Source organism: Phytophthora infestans, genomic scaffold (genome assembly GCF_000142945.1).
Source record: "Phytophthora infestans T30-4 supercont1.37 genomic scaffold, whole genome shotgun sequence".
NCBI classification, from domain to species: domain Eukaryota; phylum Oomycota; class Peronosporomycetes; order Peronosporales; family Peronosporaceae; genus Phytophthora; species Phytophthora infestans.
Window position 1 is genome coordinate 1,129,097 of NW_003303722.1, and position 19,862 is coordinate 1,148,958.

Consider the following 19,862-nt stretch of genomic DNA (forward strand, 5'->3'; position numbering starts at 1 on the left):
ATCTGCGACGTCTTCTGTTGCCTCCTCCACTCGCTCTTGAGCATTGCTGTCCTCTGCTACTTCAGTTGGACTAGGGCGAGATGTCTCCATGATTTCTCTGGCATGTGCTCTCTCTGAGCGCGTACGCGCCGCACGCAAGAGAGCGAGGTTTAGCCTGACGAGCTTCCTCGGCCACACGCTCTTGCTCTGCCATCTTCGCCTTGATCTGGGCAGTCTTGTGCGTGCGTGCCATCCTCGGTGCGTGTGGGGGGGGCTGCCACGTGTCTCCCTAACTGGTGGAAATGGAATCACCGGAATATATTTTCGCGTAGTACCTTTAGTACGTACAGGTATCTCGGGACCAATTAACACGAAGTGGCTCGAGTCACTCACACAGTGTAGCCCTAACATTCGCTTAAGTACGAGCTACTCGGTACCTCTAACATTGATCTTATTTTAATCATGGAGACTATGTAAATAATTCTGGCCTGCAACGGTTTCTTGAAGAACTAGAATAAGGTTTCTAAAAGAATATTTTTGGCGATAATTTGGATAAATTAGATACCAAGAGATGGATCTAGTCAATGAAAACGCCTCATTTCAAGACGAGGAAACCCCTCGACAGGAAGAAGTAGAAGAAGACGGTGATGCAGAGGTGACACCAAATGACGGTGCAGAGGACACCATTACCATTATGGCTCATGTGCGGGACAAAATTATCCCCATCCACTGCGGCTTTGGTACTCAGCAAGTGATCTGGTTAGGCCATGTGGCTATCGCTCGGTATGATGAAGACGGCGGCACGAAGGGCTGGATGGAATTGGGTATTCCCACCAAGATCATCAAGGATGGCAAGCTTGAGCTCTGCCTCACAGATGTCATCTGCGACGTATTACAAGATCGGAGCCACGTGTACATCTCGACATCGCTAGGCTAACAGCAGACAACGAAGGCAATCCATTATACTACAAAAACGTACACTTCGGTATTCATAATGATCTCTAGGCTGAGAGAGTGGCTGCGTTTGCCCCTCCCTTGTCAGGAAACGTTGGTGTACATACGATACGATAGTCGACTGGGCTAGACGGACCTCGTAGCGCACCTTCTTCCAGATGCACCACGGAGCCACTGTTGCTACTGCTATTACTGCTTTTGTCACTGCCTAGTCGGCCTCCATTGCTGGACATTGCATCAGAACCGTTAGTGTACACAGCTGCCACTGACCGCTGGTTGCTCGATTTCGAGTACTCCGACGACGTTCGCGGAGACGGAGTCAGTGGAGCGAGGGATCGACGAAGATGAGGCGGTAGAGTCTCTAATGCTGTTGGGTGCACCATGGGTATTGTGCCCGGGATCTCCATCACCAAGCCCCCTGACAGTCTTGAACTACAGCAACTAGCGCTATCCCACGAGCGAGCAGAGACGGCACGAACGGCTACGGCGTTTTTCGCTGTGGCATCTAGAGGCGGTGTGCACGGGGAGTTTGCCATCCAGTTGCCACCTACGTCCGGCGACATGATGAGGTTGGCGAAGGATTCTAGCCGTGTTGACGGCTGGCTGGTGAACGTGGCTCCGCTCCCATCCAGAGAAGCGAGCATAGTACTCAACGTCCGGTTGGACTCGACCAATTGAGCGTTGCGATGGTTCTGTATCTGTAGTTGGGTGAAGGATACGCTGTCGTGGTGGTCGCGTGTGGGTCTGGCTGCAGCGTCGTAGATGAGCTCTTTGATCACGCGCTGCTGGAATCGATCCGCGTACTGTCGCGGATTCACCACCGAGATGCCGTGTCGATCTTGCATCAACAAGTAAACACGCACAAAGTGTTCGACACGTTTGCGAAAGTTCCATTGCTGGAGGATATCGATGAGACCGAGGTAGTACAGTCCCGGTCCGTGCACCTCGTCCACGCTCATTCCTCCGTGTGCAAAAGGGTGGACCGATTTCTTGCTAGTGGACGAGCAATAACAACCCCGACCTGTCCCGTATTGATTGCCACCGCTGCTACTTCGATTGCGGATGAAGCTGGAGTTGGTGCTGTACGACGACTCGCTGCTGTTGCTTCGGCCACTGCGCGTGGAGACGCGAAACTGGCTGCTTATACTGCAACTAGAATCGTGACGAGCCAGTTTGGGCGAGTCGAAGCTGTCGGCGGAGGAATAATGCGAGACGTTGAAGCTGCGGTGGTGAATGCCTACGAGCAGACTGTAGTCGATACAGTTGATACTACAGAGAAACTCCGAGTCGGCTGTCAGTTGCACGGCAACTGCACGCGCGGTGGAGTACGGCAAGGCCATGTGTCGATTCCAGTTGAGATCTTTGCCCACTTGGTCGTACTGGTGGTTCATGTTCCCCTCTCCTCGGACGTTGCAACGCTGGTCGTGACTCCCTCCGACTGTGTACTCGGCGTTGCAGAACTTGCACGTGGCGACTGTACCCGTGGGCTTTCGACCCTCCAGTCGACCCACCCACGAGCCTTTCAAGTCGAAGCGTTCGTGGATCTGCAGCGACGTGGCGAACACGCTCTGCATGACGACGAAGAAGACCGTCTTGCCGTACATGGTGAGTCCGTGGCAGCCGAAAAAGCGCGTCATGAACGTGTCCGAGTTCCTCTTCATGAAGGTGTAATAGTTTGGTAAAATACTTAAGAAAAAGTTGAGTTCTTCATTCGTCAGCGTCTTGACCACGTACTTGCGGTCTTCAGTGAAGTAGAAGAAGGCGCCGCTTTTGCCTTCACTCACTCGTTCCTTGGTCGTTTGCTGTAATGAGTTACGGTAACTAGCGCTCGAGACTTTAGCCTCCTCTCGAAGACGACGGAAAACATGAGGAGCGAAGTCCTTGAACACCACACCTTCAGTGCGTGGGCCATTCGAGCGGCTGTCGTTGCGATTCTCCAGAATCAGCTCTTCAATCTGCGTGTAGCTCTCTTTTCGATCGCAGTAGTCGCCCTGACCCGAAGAACTGCCCACAATTCCCTCTTCGAGCGAGGAATCCGACACCGAGATGGATCGTAGCGACGACTCGGCCGATGCGCGTGCTTGGTGTTCGGCCCGATCGACACTCTGGCAGATTCCTTTCGTGGTGTTCGTGAGGATTTCAAGGCGCAGTGCCCAATTGATGTTGTCGTCCCAGTTGCCGTCTTGTGGAGGGAGGTTGACTGTCCCGTTCCTACGAAGCTGCTCGATGATGCGGAGGATATTTGACGTCCGTGTCCAGATAAGAGCATGCACCATTCCCTTCGCGAGTAGAAGACACGACAAGAGATGCCACACACGACACTTCATGCCGCCTTTACTGTCCGAACTCGAGTGTGGCAGCAGACTGAACACCGCATACGTCGATAGCACCAACGTCCAATAGCCAAAGTAGCAGCCCACGTAGTACTTGAGATGTCTCTGGATCCGTTTCCGAGTCCGGAACGTGTCCGGAAGACCCCTGACGAATGTGTTCCACGTCCGTACAATGGCGATCAGTGACGTGCAGTACACCACGACGATGTACAGCGCGAAGAACACCCCAGCAGTGAGTGTACCATTGGAAGCCTTGTGCCCGTCAGTGTCGTCGTGTGCGTGACTGAGGATCTCGCCGCTGGAACTGAGCCAACAGAAGCTGAATAGAGCGTACTGAGTGTCAAAGTGCGATATCACAGCACAGATCAAGCTCCAAAGGCCTCCAAAGATGTGGTACTTGGTCATCTGCCCTTTAGAAGCAGAGAACGGGTTCTTTAACGCTAAAAGGAGATCGATAGCGAAGATCAACATGTACGTCTCTTGGCCTGTGAGGAAGAAGTCCACTATGATGCCAATGTCTGTGCATCTCACCGAGTCGGAAGCCTGGTCCAGCAAGTAGAGGAACTGGTAGATGGCGCCGTACAAACTCATCCCGAACATGATTCCTGCTGGATGCTGTCGCAGTGCCAGTACGCGCCAGTAAGTCCCCACGACGTAGAAGCAGCCGATCAACGAAGCCACCGACGTAATTACTGGAAGCAACATACTCCCCTTGGGGCAGAGCGTTCCTTCTAGAGACAGGGCGTCACCATGAGCCATTTTTGAAGCTGTAGTAAGGGGTTTGTTCAACCCCAGACTGAGGACTTCCTGTTTGAAAGGGTGGAAGACAATCACGACAGACACCAAGTGATACAGACGACAAAATATGGGGATTGCAGTTGGGGGTACCCTGGAAGGAGGGAGACAAACGGTTAGCAAGAATGCCGTCATTTTGGTGCGACAGGCACGTACCAGAGAGCCAAAGCCTCGGGTGCGGGGCGCGTCGCAAAGCTCTCCGTTTGCGTCTCAGCGGCTCCTTTCAAGTGTTTCTTTTTCCGACCAAACGGGAGCGGCCGCCCAGAGCGCACGAAATGGCGTTCGTTGCAGCACTTTCCGAAAGAACGAGCAACGGTTACGACGCTTTCCTTCTACCGTTTGCTTTTTCAGCGTCGCGATGCACTTTTGAGCGAGTTACGCTGCCCACTGACTATCTCCGACACGTTTCAACTGGCAAAACGAGGGGACACGCAGCATAGAGATCGCTCTCTTAGGTTAGTTGAAGCCTGCATTCGTTGACCCACACCGGCGTTTGCCCGGTTGGTTGCAGAGACCCCCCCCCCCAGTGGAAGCCTCAGACAGTGGGTTCACAGCCCAAGTCTCACGTAGCATTCGAGTTGAAGTCGATAGGGCCACGCCCAGTCTCGTCGTGACGATCTACAAGTTCCCCTAGCGTTCCTCAAAAGTTGCCGTTTCGCTTCGCTTCTGTGATTGACTTCGGGCCTGCAGATTCTACCTGCACTTTCAGCTGACATCGCCTTTCACGCTGCCATTTTGCGCTGATATCTATCAAGCATCTTCCACGCGTGAGGAGTTTAGTCGAGCTTGGAACCAGCGTCCCTCACTAACTTGACTCCACGCCAGGATCACTTAGAGAAACTCATATACACACGCGTACACACATTCACATGAATCGCTGGAAGCGTAAACCGGTTCACGAACCGAGCGAGGCGAAGTAATACATGTACTCTCACTGAACTCATCACCCGGTTCTAAAAGTAGCGCTCCGTCTTCCACTCTCAACCTGAGTACAAGTCCAGCGTCACGCTGACGTGGCATCCACAATGAATGGTGACAAGATATCCAAACTCGGCATCGCACATAGAGCCACTCCACCAACGTTGCGCCATGCAGCACTGCCTAGCAGCGGTTTCAATACACAAGTCTACGCGGCCCCGAGAGTTGCGCACTCTACGCAACGACCACTCTTGTGACGATGAAATCGGAAAGAGGACAATGAGCCGCAGCGCGGAGCGACCGCAGACGCAGAGGTCTCTCTTGTCCTGTTCCTCATGGCCAAGCGTGCCCTCCTATTATTCGTGCTAGGTTGCGCAAGTCGCCACCCCCAGTACTACTGGGCCAGTAACAGCATCGTTGCTGCGAAGGACTCAGTTGTGGAGATCTCCACTTGTAGATCCTAGCACCGCAACACCGGTGTATGACGCTTTCTTGTCAGAGGCTGCGAGTGACTTGGCAAGCGCTTGGAAACGCGGCCTCGTCACTCCAGCGCTGCTACGCTTCTCTATGCTACCTCATCCAGTATGGACCGCCGGTCAAACTTCGGCTATTAACGCGAGTCGCTGAGCCAGATCCATCTGCTCGAAGTTGGTGCATGCGACGCAATATCCTTGTTGAAGTGGCGACATCTGATTACTGCCATTTTGGGTCAGTCTATTCGGACTATATTACATTTGTGCGTCCAATGTGATGGGGCAAGACTTGTGAGCCTGAACCTGAACCTGCCGATTTTTCGCCTAACCTCAACGTTATGGCGGAGTGAATACTCACCGACAGAGCCTATCTCGTAGCCTGTGCACTTGTCCTTCCAATCATCGAATGCGCATTTGCTGCTTGGGGTAGATGGCCAAATCTTGCGTGATTCAATCATCAACACCATGCGCTATTTAATGTTTGCTTCTTTTCAGCATAAATAAAAAGCAAACCACTTCAATCATTCCATCACATCAAGCTGCGAAAAAGAAAAGCAACAGCGCGATCTTTCCTCAGATTCGAATTTGCCAAGTCGAGCACAAGACCAACACTCCTGCACCATGACTACCCTCAAGATCGTCGTTTCCGGCGCCGCCGGCCAAATTGCGTACTCGTTGCTGCCTCTCAGTACGTCCGTCTCCTTCCCTCTTGTGTCTTCTCCATACCCTAACGTCTCACCATGTTGCAGTCTGCATCGGCCACGTCTTCGGCCCCAACCAGCGCGTGGAGCTGCGCCTGCTGGACATCGAACCCGCCCAGGAAGCGCTTGAGGGCGTCAAGATGGAGCTCCAGGACTGTGCCTTCAACCTAGTGGACGCTATCATCCCCACAGCCGATCTGGAGACTGCTTTCAAGGACGCGGACGTCGCAATCCTCGTGGGCGGCTTCCCGCGCAAGCAAGGCATGCAGCGCAAGGATCTGATTGAGAAGAATGTAGCCATTTTTAAGGCTCAGGGAGCTGCTATCGACCAGTTCGCCAGTCGCGACGTTAAGGTGCTTGTTGTGGCCAATCCAGCCAATACGAACTGCCTCATTGCCATGGAGAACGCACCCAGCATCCCGCGGCGCAATTTCTCGGCACTGACGCGTCTGGACCATGAGCGTTTGCGCTCGTTCCTAGTGGAGAAGGTCAACGAGACCCAAAGCCCGAAAGTTACGTCGAAGGACGTCAACAAGGTCGTGATCTGGGGCAATCACTCGAGCACGCAAGTGCCCGACGTCACGAACGCAGAAGTGAAGGGCCAGCCGCTTGATAAGATCGTCTCGGACAAGGATTGGGCTGAGAAGAAGCTCGTCAAGGACGTGCAGGAGCGCGGTGCAGCCATCATTAAGGCTCGCAAGCTCTCGAGCGCCATGTCGGCTGCCGCCGCTATCGGCGCCCACCTGCGCGACTGGTTCAATGGCTCCAAGGACGGCGAGCTCGTGTCTATGGCCATTTGCTCGGACGGCAACAAGTACGGTGTGCCCGAGGGGCTCATTTACTCGTTCCCAGTCAAGTGCGCGGGCAACGGCGCGTACGAGGTGGTGAACGGTCTTCCCATCTCGCCGCGTATCGACGCAATGATGAAAGCCACTGCGCAGGAGCTGACAGAGGAGAAGGCCGACGCTGTGGAGATCCTGTCGCGCCAGTGAGCAGTATTCAGCTAATAGCTGGACGATGGCAACGTCGTCTACACCCCATTCGATTTTTTTCTCCCATTATGAGCTGCTTCAATCGTTTATTTGACCATCTAAACCAATTAATTTCTTGTTATTACGATTTCTTATTGAAAAAAAGATTGTGCCGCATTTTTGGTAGTCGTCCCGTGCAAAACCGACGGTTGGGCAATTTGTCATTTCGCGATGATGTTGCCTTTGGCAACAAAGATGACGACAGTGATGCAGCGCATCAAGGACGAACGACTGACAGCTGCGCAAGAACGTGAAAGTCGCGTGGTCTTTGAGTTAGCAGCAGAAGGCTCTAAGGACATGACTGCGAAGCAGCTTAAATTGTGTCTGCGAGCGTTGGGCTTCAGTGTGACAAAAGGAGAAGTGCAAGCGCTCGTGTACGAGTTCGACTACACGGATGCAAACACCATCCGTCTTGCCGATTTTCAAAAGATCCTCTTATCCAAGGTCGGTGGTCTACATTCGCTTTGGATAGCTTACAAAAGCTAAATAGCAATGTTGTTAATGTATGGCAACAGATACTGGACACCTGTGAACGAGACACATTCGAGCAGGCGTTCAGGTACAAGTTTTCAGCATAGCTCGGTTGTAAACTTAAGGTTGCATCTGCTTTATGGCTTGGTGTTGCAGATCCATGACAAGTGAGACCGAGGTTTCAATCTGCCAGCTTTCGTCAAATATCCACGCCACAGAGCACCTCGATGATGCAAGTGCAAAGCCAAATGAAGAAAAGATCGACGGCAAGGTACTTCGCCAACAAATGGCGTTGCAGTATTACGCCGACGAGGAAGTTGAGGCAGTACAAGCTTTTCTTGATGATGCAACGGAGCTACGAGTGTCTAAAGAAGCACTAGCGGCCTTTCTGCGGGTAAAGTAGGCGCTTTACTGTAGTGCAATGTTGCCGAAAATAATGGGGAGAGAACTCGTTGATACGCACGAATAAATAATGCATTTGCCGTCGTCTCGCCACCTACGCAATTCTACTTGCTCTGAAGCTTCGCCTCGGCCTTGACTCGAATGATTTTGGAAGCGATCTCGCCAAACCGAACCAGCGTATCGTACTGCGATCGCGTGATATCCATGGCGGTACTGTGCACACAGCAAATGGAGCCGACCATGATCCCGTCCGGACCCAGGATCGGGATACCGCAGTAGTATTTCACACCTTGACGCGTCACCGGGTTCAGATTGTAGAAACGGACGTCAGCCTCCGGGTGGCGGATGATGAACGGAGCATCGCCCATGAGTAAATGCTGGCAGAAGGTGTGTTCGCGAGGCAACATGGCGTGCACGAAGTCTCGAATCGTGCAGCTCAGAACCAACTGGTGCGTCTCGCCGACGATCGTGATCATCGTACAGAAGAATCCCAACTCTTTGCTCAGGAACGAGCAGATGATGTCCAGTTCCGGCATCGGCTCCTTCAGGTCCATGAGGCCAAATCTTTCGATACACTCGAGTCGAGCTACTTCGTTCTCTGGAAGTGGGGCGGACGGCGACGCGCTGTCCATCGGGTGCAGTGGATAGTTGCGTTGCTGGGCGTTCGACAGCACACACTTTTTCGAAGCTGGCGCCTCACGAGTACGGCGATCGAAGTATTCCTCCACAGCTGACATGTACTGGTCATTGTCGGCATTCTCGTCGCTGTAGGCGCTTTCAGTAGAAGCATCCGACGACTCAAGCAGCATCCTGATCAAATACACGGCTGCGTTTCTCGTGGTTTCAATGGCCAGTTCTTCGCGTAGACTTTGACCCAGCGACTGGAACGATTCCGGGTCCTCGACGATCTCTACCGGGCCACGACGCACGTGAGAGAAATTACAGCGATCGACCCACTCGAGACAGCGCATACAGACGACCATGGCCGCGACGTGTCCGTTGTTCGTCTCCACGCTCTCGCGTGTCCAACACGCCGTGCAGACGTTGTACGCGCAGAGCTGGCACCGACGAGAGGACCGCATGAACGAGCTGAGCCGGATGCCTTTCGTGCACGAGATACAGCGTGAGTTTTGAGCTTCAACTTTCGGTAAAGGCACATTAACCGACTGCCGAGCGAACACTTGAATGCCAAGACGTCGACGGCGAATCACTGCCGGCAGACGAGAAATCCCTCCGGCCAAAACGCGTAGTCTATTGCGCGCCATCTTCTCGCTAGCTTGTCCGGCGACAGGATCTCTGTCACCTTTGTAGAGAGCGTGGAACATCACACGCAGCTTGGTTCCGTTACCGTCACTCCGATCTTTGGAGACGGCAGGCACAGTGTCGACGACCAGCAATGCTGTGACACCGTCCAGCTGGTCAACACGACCCCCCGTAGCTTTGCCAGCAGCCAATTCGTGCTCCGATAGAGACACGAGAGACACGGAAAACCCTTGGGAGATATCAGGAGCACCCATAGAGTTCGTAAGAGAATCAGTCGTGGGCTGGAAGTACTCGAGGAAACACCACTGCTCGTTGCGTGCCAGCATCCTGGAACGAGTAAAGCAGCTAGTCCGCACTGCCAATTGGTGGCTGTCAGGGATCACACCTTGCGACTGTCTCCCTTCGAGCATTTGCACGACCGAACCATAGATGAACTGACTGCCGTACAGTGCCTTCATGGCGGCATTGTACTCACTCTCGTCCCGTGCACACAGCACCGACACTAGTTCTTGAGGACTGCAGGCGATGCCGCCCACCGACAGCACTTCGTATCCCTCAATTTTAGCACGGGAAGAGAGCTCGAAGCTTTCGTCTTTGGACCGAGAGCCTAGACGAATACACGACGTACGCTTAACCGAGTGCCATGAGTCAGTCGGGTCTGTAAGTGCGCGCTTGAGCGCCACCGCCGAGCTGGCATTATGAACGCGGAACAAGAGTTCCTCTTGCTCGACCAGAACTTTAGGTGACGGATCTTGAGGTGACAAAGAGCTGGTGCATGCGTTCGATGCGTAGCTGGTCGACTGCGTGGGGCTACGTCGCAGAGTCTTGAAAGGCATCGTTGGTATACAGTACTTTCACTTCGGTGGTCGACAAGTTGCACGTTTTTATTTGCTTCTGAAGATTTGCCCCAATCGAAAAATGGAGACGACGGATCACCGCACGAAGGTCGATACCGGTATTCTATTGTTAGCTTCGGCTCCAAACTGAAAGTGAGCAGAGTGAAACGCGGGAGCCGCTTGCCTTGTCCTTGGGTCCACCTTGCTTTTGTGAGGGATTGTGAGGGAACACGAGCGAAGGCGCGAGTGGTGGGACCAGTGGTTCAGTACAAACTTGACTTTTTTTCCAACAGCAGGATTGACGGTGGCCTTTCACCGCTGCACAGGTGGTGGAGATGTAGAGAGCAGAGAGTTCCTCTCTTTTTCGCTGCAAGACTGACTTCGCGAACGCACATCCAGTCAGCGATTGACTTGCGGGAAAAAATATCAAGATCAATTATTACAGTATTCGGTATTGTCAGGTGGTGACCATCGTGTGAACATGTATTCAATTGTTTGCTAAAGTTAGCGCTTTCTTGGACTTGTCCGTGCAGAGAGCGACGTGGGATCCAATTCCATTCCAACACACCAACGGATTTCTGAACTCTTCTTGATCTGTGAAAAAAAGCTTTTTAGGCAACTCGAGCTGCTCGGATTTCTTATCACTGGCGAGTTGCGCTTCAACGGTTTGACCGTATCCGCCTGACCCTTTACGCAGCAACGAGGTAGCAGCGCTCTCTCTCGCGCTGCTGATTTTTTAAAAGAACCTTAAGGATCGACGTAGGAGATCAGAGAATTCCTCTGACCTCACACGACTCCAGCGCAAGCCGCTTCAACTTTGTGGATAACCCTTTCAACTCCAAGAAAGTGAGCGAAGCGGGTCATGCAACGTTAAGAGGCGTAGCGTTTATGCTCATAACGTCGCTTTAAGCAGAATTAACGTCGTCCGGCTTATTGTGAAATTCACCACAAATTTTATCCAAGAGAAATAAACCGGTAAGGTATCGGTATAAGTTTCTGTTTTATTTCTTAAGTACGAGATCTGCGAACCGCTCATTTTCGACAACGGGGAGAAAGCGCGAACACGACACGCAGCGGAGCACCATGCGCGACAACGACGGAGAGAACGGGCCCGCGGGTACGGGAGGGAGCGCCCAAGAAGAAGGCGGTGAGCATGCCGGGGTCCCACCCAGTCTTTCAGCTCACCAATATGAGCGTGACTCAAGCGACAGTTTCAATGCCGCTAGCACTCGTGCGGAGCCGGTCATCGAAAGCGAAGTCGTTGACGCGGCTGGCAGCGGTTCGTGTATTGCGCGTCTATCCAAACTCATTTCTTTATCTAACCGTTTTCATTGTTACGCTATAGATACGTCTCGGAAAGGCGATGTGGGTGCTAGCGGAGGACGTGGAGGGCGTGCTCTCGCTGGTGGAACGGGAAGCAACACCACTGTCGCCAGAAGCGCACCTAGCGCATGTATGGACCAACTTGTGTCGGCTGCGCGTCACGTCGATGAAGAGGTCGCCCGTAAGGACCCCAGTAGTTTCGTACTTGATGTTAACGTTGCTTGCAGCTAACGTTGCTTGAAGCTAACGTTGCTTTTCTTTATTGTTGCTTTACTAACGCTATGATATTGTGTGAATAACACAGCCAAAACGGTGCCAGATTTGGGCGGCAACACAGGTGGTAATGACAAGAGTGTGTGCGAGGGCAGAGACGGAGAGTATCCGACGCTCGGAGAAGCCTCGATAGGCAAAGTTGGCGTTGGTGACGAGGGTGCGCGTCAGGTTGATGAATGGGCCGGTAAAGACGCAGGTTTGTATTGTACTTTTAATAACGTTGCGGAACCTAACGTTGCTCTGATTTAAAGTTTTGTATTAACGTTTCTTATATATTGCGTGGATAACACAGACAATTATGCGACAGGGTTTCGCGACGACGCAGGTGCCGACTTTGAGGTTGTGTGTGAGGGTGCAGACCGCGGGGGCGGAAACGAAGATGACCCGGCAGTCGGAGGTGCCATGAAGGGTAAAGCTGATCGAGATTACGAGGGTGTGTGTGCTGCGAAACTGCTTTTGTCCCTCGCCTATGTTTATCGTTGTGTCGTTAACAGAGCGGTTGTGATTGGTTTGGTTGTGTGCATAGATCCAGGTGCACGACAGTTGTCTGGCGACAAGAGTGATAGCGACAAGCGCGGCAAGTCCGTGATCGAGGGTCCGTCAAGAACGGACGTTGCGAACAAGGGTGGTGCGATTGGTAGCGGGGACGGCAACGGTGAGTTATGCTAAAGGGGATAACGTTTGTGAAATTTTAACGCTGCTTCATGTTAATGTTGCTCTAATCTAACGTTACGTACCCTATGTAATAAATTAGAACCTATGCCAGAGCCCGCAGATGATGCAGCTGGTGGCATGGATGCTGGCGGCATGAGCGGTGCTTCTCCGCGCGCGGAATGTGGATTGCGTTGCCAAGGCAGCCATGGCGACCAAGTGCGCGGAAACGCTGGCAGTCAAGTCAAGGGTAGTGCTTGTTGTGTTTTAAAGTTGCTTTATGTTTGCCGTAATGTGATTAACGTTGCTATTGATAACGTTGCTTCTGGAAGTTGGTACCAAACGAAAGAGCAGTCCATCAAAAGCCAGTCCCCCTTCGCAGTCGACGAAAAAGCTCCGTCTGTACTCGCCCCACGAAGTCGACAGAAGCCCTTCATCGTCTTACGAGGTTGAGGAGAAGAGTGAGACCTGCATTGAAACCAGCAAGAGGGAGGAGAGCAGCGACGAGGAACTACCCCCGCACCTTCAGTTTGCTGAACCCAAGCAACCACGTGTGCGCAGCAGCAGCACGAAGAAGGAGCGAGAGGAAATGATTGCCTCTCACACCAATGTGGAAAATTACGTCGGGCCAGTTCCACGGAGAGGCTACGCAACCTGGAAGTCTTGGGAAGTTGCGTATGCAGACTACTGCCGTACGCAGCGCGTGTACTATCGTGTTCGCACGTCTAAGGACGTTGACGAGTACAATCGGTACGACGCTTCATTTGTGGTCATCAACGCTATATTAATTGTTACGCTGTTATCTAGGAAACACAATACGAACATTACGACAGACCAGTTCCACAAGTTCTTTTTGAACTACCGGTGTAAGCATGGTGTCTTCCAAAAGCGTCGTGGCGTGGGTAAAAGGAACTCCACCGTGAACTTCACCGGATGTCCGGCTCGATTTGACCTTGAGCTCATGAACGTGGCTTCAGCAGGTGAGCTCCCACGTCATTGACTCGTCGTTCACAGTGAGTGGCGCTTGCACAATCATGCGTCTGAAGAAGCGGCCGCTACAGCTGGAATGAAGGATCTGCCAACACGTGGTGCTGTTGTGGACACAGTGGCTGCAATGCATGACAGCAATACCTCGTCCAGCAAAATTGCTGGGTGAGTAGGTTTACGTGCGAAACGCTTTTATGTATTCTTCTAATTCTTTTGAAATTACAAGGCTGTCCTGTCACTTCTCAAGTGGTAAGAAGCTTCGTTAGGAAACTTCAAGGTGGAAGCACCGCTTCAAGGTGGAAGCACCGCTCAATCGCGGCTGACGGTGTTGCTCGATACACTCGCCGAAGAAAAAGACTGCGAGGCCATGGTTATCGAGGATCAAATTGGCGTTACGTGTGGTATAATCATCCAGAGTGCTCAACAGAAATTGGCGTTTGAGAATTGGGGGGACACATTGGCAATGGACTGGACGCACGGTACCAACAACGTCGGGTATTATCTGGGTAACATAGTTTTTCACTGTAAATCGCTTACATGTCATTTCCAGTGGAAACTAAGTAGTTCAATTTGATTATATCTCGTACAGGGAGCCTCGTTGCAACCACGCCGACTGGCCGAGGCTTTCCTGTTCTCGACTTCATGGCGTTAAACCAGAAGGCTGTGACTCTGCAGAAAAGTTTTGAGTATTCAAAAGCAAGAACTCGTCGTGGGTACGAATCCGGACTGTCGTAATTGACAAGGACTTCGTCGAGAAAAGAGTTCTGGCGGACTGCTTTCCTAATGCGAAGGTCCTCCTGTGCCAATTCCATGCCATCACGTATTGGAAAAAGATGTGCCGAAGTGGCTTAGGCTTGCAGGTGGCGGACCAAGACACGGTACAGCGATACTTTGCTACGATGTTGTATAGGTATAAGAGAAATTATTGGTTTATAGCAGGGTTATGTTTTAATATTCTGACTTTGTTACGTTTTCGTTTTGGTAGCCCTTCTCTTTCTGAATTCGATCGAACGTACAAACAGTTCTGTGACTTCTGTGAAAAGAAATGCAAAAACGTACGCTCCTACTTCGACAAAAATTGGAAAGGATGTCAAGAAATGCGGTCGAACTATTTGCGGGACAACTATTTCTCCGCGGGGAGCACTACCACAAATAGGATCGAGTCCAATTGGCACCTTTTGAAACAGTTACTTGGAAAGAAGACTGCTGTGGACCAAGCGGCTGCTGGAATGCTAACCCACCAAACTACCATCACCCGTCAGGTGTTGCAGTCATTCCACAGACATAACTGTAGATCAAGAAATCCAGACACAGTACCCGTGTTTTTGCGCCGAGTCGCAGGTATCTTGAGTGATTATGTTCTAGGGAAAGTTCGTCAGCAATGGGACCTGTTCATGGTTGCATTAAAGGACGCTTCGTGCAAAAAGCGCAGCCGCGAGCCGTGTATGTGGGACATAGTCGCAAACAGAAAGACGTACGCGTGCAATGACATAGACTGGACTTGGACGTGTGCCTTTTCAAAAAGTCAAAAGCTGCCGTGTCAGCATGTGATGTTTGTTTGTCGGGATGGACATGGGTTTGAGGAATTGCCAAGTATGACGATTTGTTCTCGCTGGAGCATGGCTGAGGCCACCAAATTGTATCGTCAAATGGAGGATGGAGCGGCATCAATTGAAGCAGTCACAAGCACAGTCAAGTTGAAGCATATTGCGTTGAAGCACAGTCAAGTTGAAGCATATTGCGTCTTTTCCGCGATTCACCAGCTTCAACGTTAATCTGAAGAACGTCTGCAACGTTAGATGGTAATAGCGACGTTAACGCCATCAGATCCAAACCAGCTTCCAAGTCTCGAGTAGCCTACGTCCTTCTTCGACGCCGGGAAAGCGGGAATGTCGTAGTTCTGTCTTCTGAGGAGAAGTATGTCATGGCAAAAAGCATGTTTGAGCCTCTGTTAAATCATTTACAAAGTTTATCTAGCGCTGAGTTCTACAAAGCCCTTGAGAAATGGCAAGATCTCGTGGAGAAATCGGTGCACCGTACCGGTACGTCTACGGATGAAAGTCACAGAGACACTTGTGCAGAGGAGGCGAATTTCGATGTGGACATCGCCGATTATCACGACACGGTGAAGCTGATGGAGGAAATGGAGCTGGTAGTGGATTCTGTTTACGACACGGGTGAGGACGACTGTCCACCAACACAGCCTTCTCTTACAACAGAGGCTACAACGTCGCTCAATCCGATAACGTCGCCCTCGTCTGCAACGTTATCAGATGCAGCAACGTTAAACTGTATGGAACCAGCCAATTCGATGGCCGATCTTGCCAATGACGGCGCTATTACAGCCGCAGAGATGCCCTTATCGACTTTCGCACCATCGACGTACACCGAGTTCGAAGATGCCTCTTTATCTCAAGTTTCTTGGAGACCTGGACCTATCCGAATCCTCGCAGTGCATTATTGAGACTTCGAGTTCATCTGAGCCTGGACAGGAAAACAAAGCAATCGCAAGTCAAAATGTGTGCACCAAAGAAGAGTCACGGATTGAAAACACCCTGGACACAAAGAGGACAGGAATAAATCTCAACATCCCGCACCCCCGTCAAGGCAAGACACGAAAAAAGTTGCGACAAAACTGGTCTAAGGTCGCTGCTCAAGCTCGGTACATCGCAATAGAGTATCCGACTGGACTGACGGCAAAAGTGACGGATGTCGTGAAATGGAAGTATCCGCGTATTATGAATGAGCAAACATTGCGTGGCCGCGTGCGCCGCGTCAGAGAGGTGACGCCGCTGGCTGCATCATCGTACTGCTATAGTTACGTAATTCCGGAAGACTTGATAGTCTCACTGCAAGCTGCACTGAATAACTACGAGATTTGTCGAAATGAGGACCGAAAGACGAGAGGCCAGATGCAGGAGGCGGTGGATCTAACGTCAACGCCCAGCTCTGCACACGATAAGACGCTCGCGGTATGGGTGACGCCACAGCTGGAACCATTTTCACGGTAACGTCGGCAGATAACGTTGCTAGATGGGCGTTAACGTTGCTTAAACGATACTATTGTTGTTACAGCAACATTATTGTACCATTTGCTAACTATTGTTCCCTTTTGTTGTTGCAGTGAATGCGTCCACACAATGAAGACTTTCTACAGAGTCAAGAAAAATAGCAAAATGTGGGAAAGAGACCTGGATTGGATAAAACAGGATTGGGCGAAGGTCACAGGACGCCCCGTTGAGTTTTTTGCGGAGGAGACGGATTCGTCGGGTAAGCCATCAGCTGAATCAAAGCAGATGCTAGTCTATCTAGCCTCTGGGATCAGTGCGGTTTTTGATACAGTGTGCCTGCGCACGAAATTCTACCACAAAAACCCTATGCAGGGAATCTACTTTGAGGAAGTGGTAGGGTATGTTGCGGATCGTGCGTGGCTGAATGATGCCGTGTTGAACTACGCTTTAGACGTCATCACATGCAACCAGATTGGCGTTCACGCACTGTCGTCTATTGTGGTCGGTAGCGAGAAGTTTCCGTCTCCACCGCGATCAAAGCTCTTCTCGATGAAATTTATTGTTCTGCCCGTCAACATCGAGAAATGCCACTGGACGCTCATATTGGTAGCGGTGCACAGACATGGTGCGATGACAGTGTACATGTACGATCCGCTATGTACTGCGTCTTACAGATCAGATATGGAGAAAATATGGACGAGTAAGATGCTGCCATATCTACGAGAATGGCATTCTCAGTGGGAATGCGAAGGGACACGGCAAGAAGAACACCCGTTTCCAACACACGTGGACTATGAATGGTTAATGTCGCCGGCCCAGCCGGATGGATACAGCTGCGGTGTCATGGTCGCAGCAATGACGTACTCTTTCATCTATGGCGGACGTGGGTTCACGGCCGATGCTGTAACGAGAGACGTTATTAAAGTGATGCGGTTGAGGTTGATGTGGATTATCTTATCCAGATCACGCGGTGAGCCTGTAGGGGAAGCTGAGAAAAAGAAGCTAAACAGATAGGCAGGCAGTTGGCCAGCTCTTTCTCAAAAGGAGGTAAGAAAAAAAACTGGAACTAAGTGAAATGTATTGACTGTTACAGATTTCACTTCAAACTTCAACTCGTATTTTCTGAATATCTTGTCATGCTAATCTTGGTCCGAATCGTTTGTTAAATCAATAAAGCCCTCATGAGACAAGTCAATAACATTGCCTGGAGCTTGAGCGGGGCGGGCTTGAACTTGGACAGTTTGAGCTTGGGCCGGTGGACGTTGAACACGCTGCGGCTGCAGCCGACAGGTTCGACGTCGCTGAGCGCTCCTAATGCGTCTTGGAACGTCCCAAGGGGACATCTTGCTTTGTTCGCTGTCGGTCATTGCGTCGAGATCACTCTACAATAAAATCCTTATAGGTGCTTTGTGCTCACTTGGTAATCTCTGCAGAGAAGTGCACCATACTATCGAATAAGAAGAATAACGTTATTCTGTAGACGATGTTATATACGAACGACGCTAACTTTCAGCAACGTTAGAAAAGAAACGTTATATTAGAGCAACGGTAACTTGACTATAGCGGGCTTACTTGTCTTGCATCGTCTTGCAGCATTCGGCCAGTAGTACTGACAGCGAGGGGACATATTTGTCGCCCAAAGACGCCTTGTAAAACGCCAGGGAGTACAGCTCGCTCGCACATTCGATTTCTTGGTCCAGCAGATCTTTCAGCTCGCCCTGAACTGCTGCCAGCTTGCGCGTGTACTCCTCCATCTCCACTAACTTCTCCTGAATCGTTGCTATATCTTGGACTCGAGAACAAGCAAGCAGTTGCGCAAGTCGCGGGGCCGACCGCGGTCTGGTTGCTCCTTCGTCACCCGCGCTGGACTCAGCGCCTGCGCGATCCTTCATCATCGCTAAGTAGATTGTGAGATTTGTAGTCAGAGAAAATTAGGGGGCAGTTTTAAATGCTTGCTATGTCCGGGTAACTTTTGTCTCTATTTTGATGAAAATCTTTCGTCGAATTTGCTCCTATTGTTACATTTAGAACACCGATAAACCAGTAGATACCAGTTTAACGTCGTTAGCGTTGCGCTAAAACCACGTCGTGAAGTTGTAAAACGATTATTTAACGTTGCATTAACGCTGCTCGAAAGTGAGTCCGTCGACCGCTTTTCGCGTCGGTCAGTCCAGAATGCAGATGCGTTCCGCTTCCCAATGGATAGGCCGAAGCGTAGTCGTTAGTGCACCCTTAACTTTTTTCATAAAAAGTACCGATAAGGGTGCTCGGCGCCCTAACAATATTTTCACAAAATTTAGGTTTCGTGAGAAATTCCACGAGAAATATATTCTCAAATAAATTACCATCAAGTACCGTTACTCTCAGATAATTCCGAGTCTGATAGCCAGTGGTTTTGCTGTGATCATTTAAAAATGGCAGTCGTTATATCACCCGAATGGCAACATGCTTTAGGATTTGCACACACCCGAGTGCGCCCGAATGTGTCCGAGCTACCCGAATGGGGGCATTCGATGTATACATGCGAATCATGTATAGCTGGATAAATAGTTCAGTGAAGTGTAGCCAAGTTCAATGACATCCCAGGCAGTGTCAGAGTAAAATGCATCAGAAATGTAAAGTCTCATATTATGCCGAAGAAACTTACACAGACATACAGAGGTACCGGTATCGTAGAAGCTGCAACCTTTGCTTGTTCACATATCCCACGTCAGAAGCTCCCGTAAAGGCTTCGAATGCCAAGAGAACGTAAATGCCACAATTGTAGTTGTCGGTCTGGATACTAATGCTCGATACGTACGACTGGTGATGATACCTATCCTTCGGTATCGGTAGGACCCCCACCAATTTGTGCGCGATAGCTCGGACGCTGGCCGCATAGGATGATGACATCGGGTCGTAAGTGTATATGCTTTCGGTCGATAGGTCGATCATGATAGCGCACCAATGATTTCCATTACAATTGATGGGAACGAGCACCTTTTCGTCCGAAACCCCGGCGAAAAGAGACGCAAGGCCCTCCATGTCTGTAGTGTTTTTCCCGTTGACAACTACACCGACGTGGCTCGAATCAATGGTGACCACCCCTGGTGTGGACGCAAACATCACGTTCATCACCGCATACATGCACTCGTCCCCGAGTGACCCTCTGGCAGCAAGGTCTAGTAGATGTATCTGTGCTCCAATGTTAGTCTTACTAGCCTTATTTTGAGGTAGTACAGTGACAAGATGACGTACCGAGTCAGAGCGAATCTGTAGCTGCTTAAGCTTGCTTGGTATCTCATGGTCTGCTTCAATAGTGTAGTCCGGGCTAAGCGGCTGGGTGAAGTCGATTCGGCTGATCCAGTCAGCGTTTTGTCAATAGAGTCGAAGATTGTAATTTCGTGATGCCAACCTTTCATCATTCGTAATGTCGTTGTTGAGAACACACCCAGACTAATAATCTCGACCGATACGTCTCT

At 51.0% G+C, this 19,862-nt stretch overlaps 3 protein-coding genes across 3 annotated transcripts; 1 reads left to right on the forward strand and 2 right to left on the reverse strand.

The window, feature by feature from the left end:
* Positions 1-980: 980 nt before the first annotated feature.
* PITG_15475 (phosphatidylinositol-4-phosphate-5-kinase (Pi-PIPK-D8/GPCR-PIPK)) lies at positions 981-4,025 on the reverse strand (the record flags this gene model as incomplete). The annotated part of the gene is made up of 1 exon (XM_002898373.1): positions 981-4,025. The coding sequence occupies one exon, from the start codon at positions 4,023-4,025 to the stop codon at positions 981-983; it is 3,045 nt and encodes a 1,014-aa protein (XP_002898419.1).
* A 2,019-nt stretch (positions 4,026-6,044) lies between these two features.
* Positions 6,045-7,289, forward strand: PITG_15476 (malate dehydrogenase; the record flags this gene model as incomplete). The annotated part of the gene is made up of 2 exons (XM_002898374.1): positions 6,045-6,140; positions 6,202-7,289. The coding sequence occupies 2 exons, from the start codon at positions 6,074-6,076 to the stop codon at positions 7,143-7,145; spliced, it is 1,011 nt and encodes a 336-aa protein (XP_002898420.1).
* Positions 7,290-8,161: 872 nt separating this feature from the next.
* Positions 8,162-10,156, reverse strand: PITG_15477 (GAF domain-containing protein; the record flags this gene model as incomplete). Its single annotated transcript, XM_002898375.1, has 1 exon — positions 8,162-10,156. The coding sequence occupies one exon, from the start codon at positions 10,154-10,156 to the stop codon at positions 8,162-8,164; it is 1,995 nt and encodes a 664-aa protein (XP_002898421.1).
* Between the last annotated feature and the right edge of the window lie 9,706 nt (positions 10,157-19,862).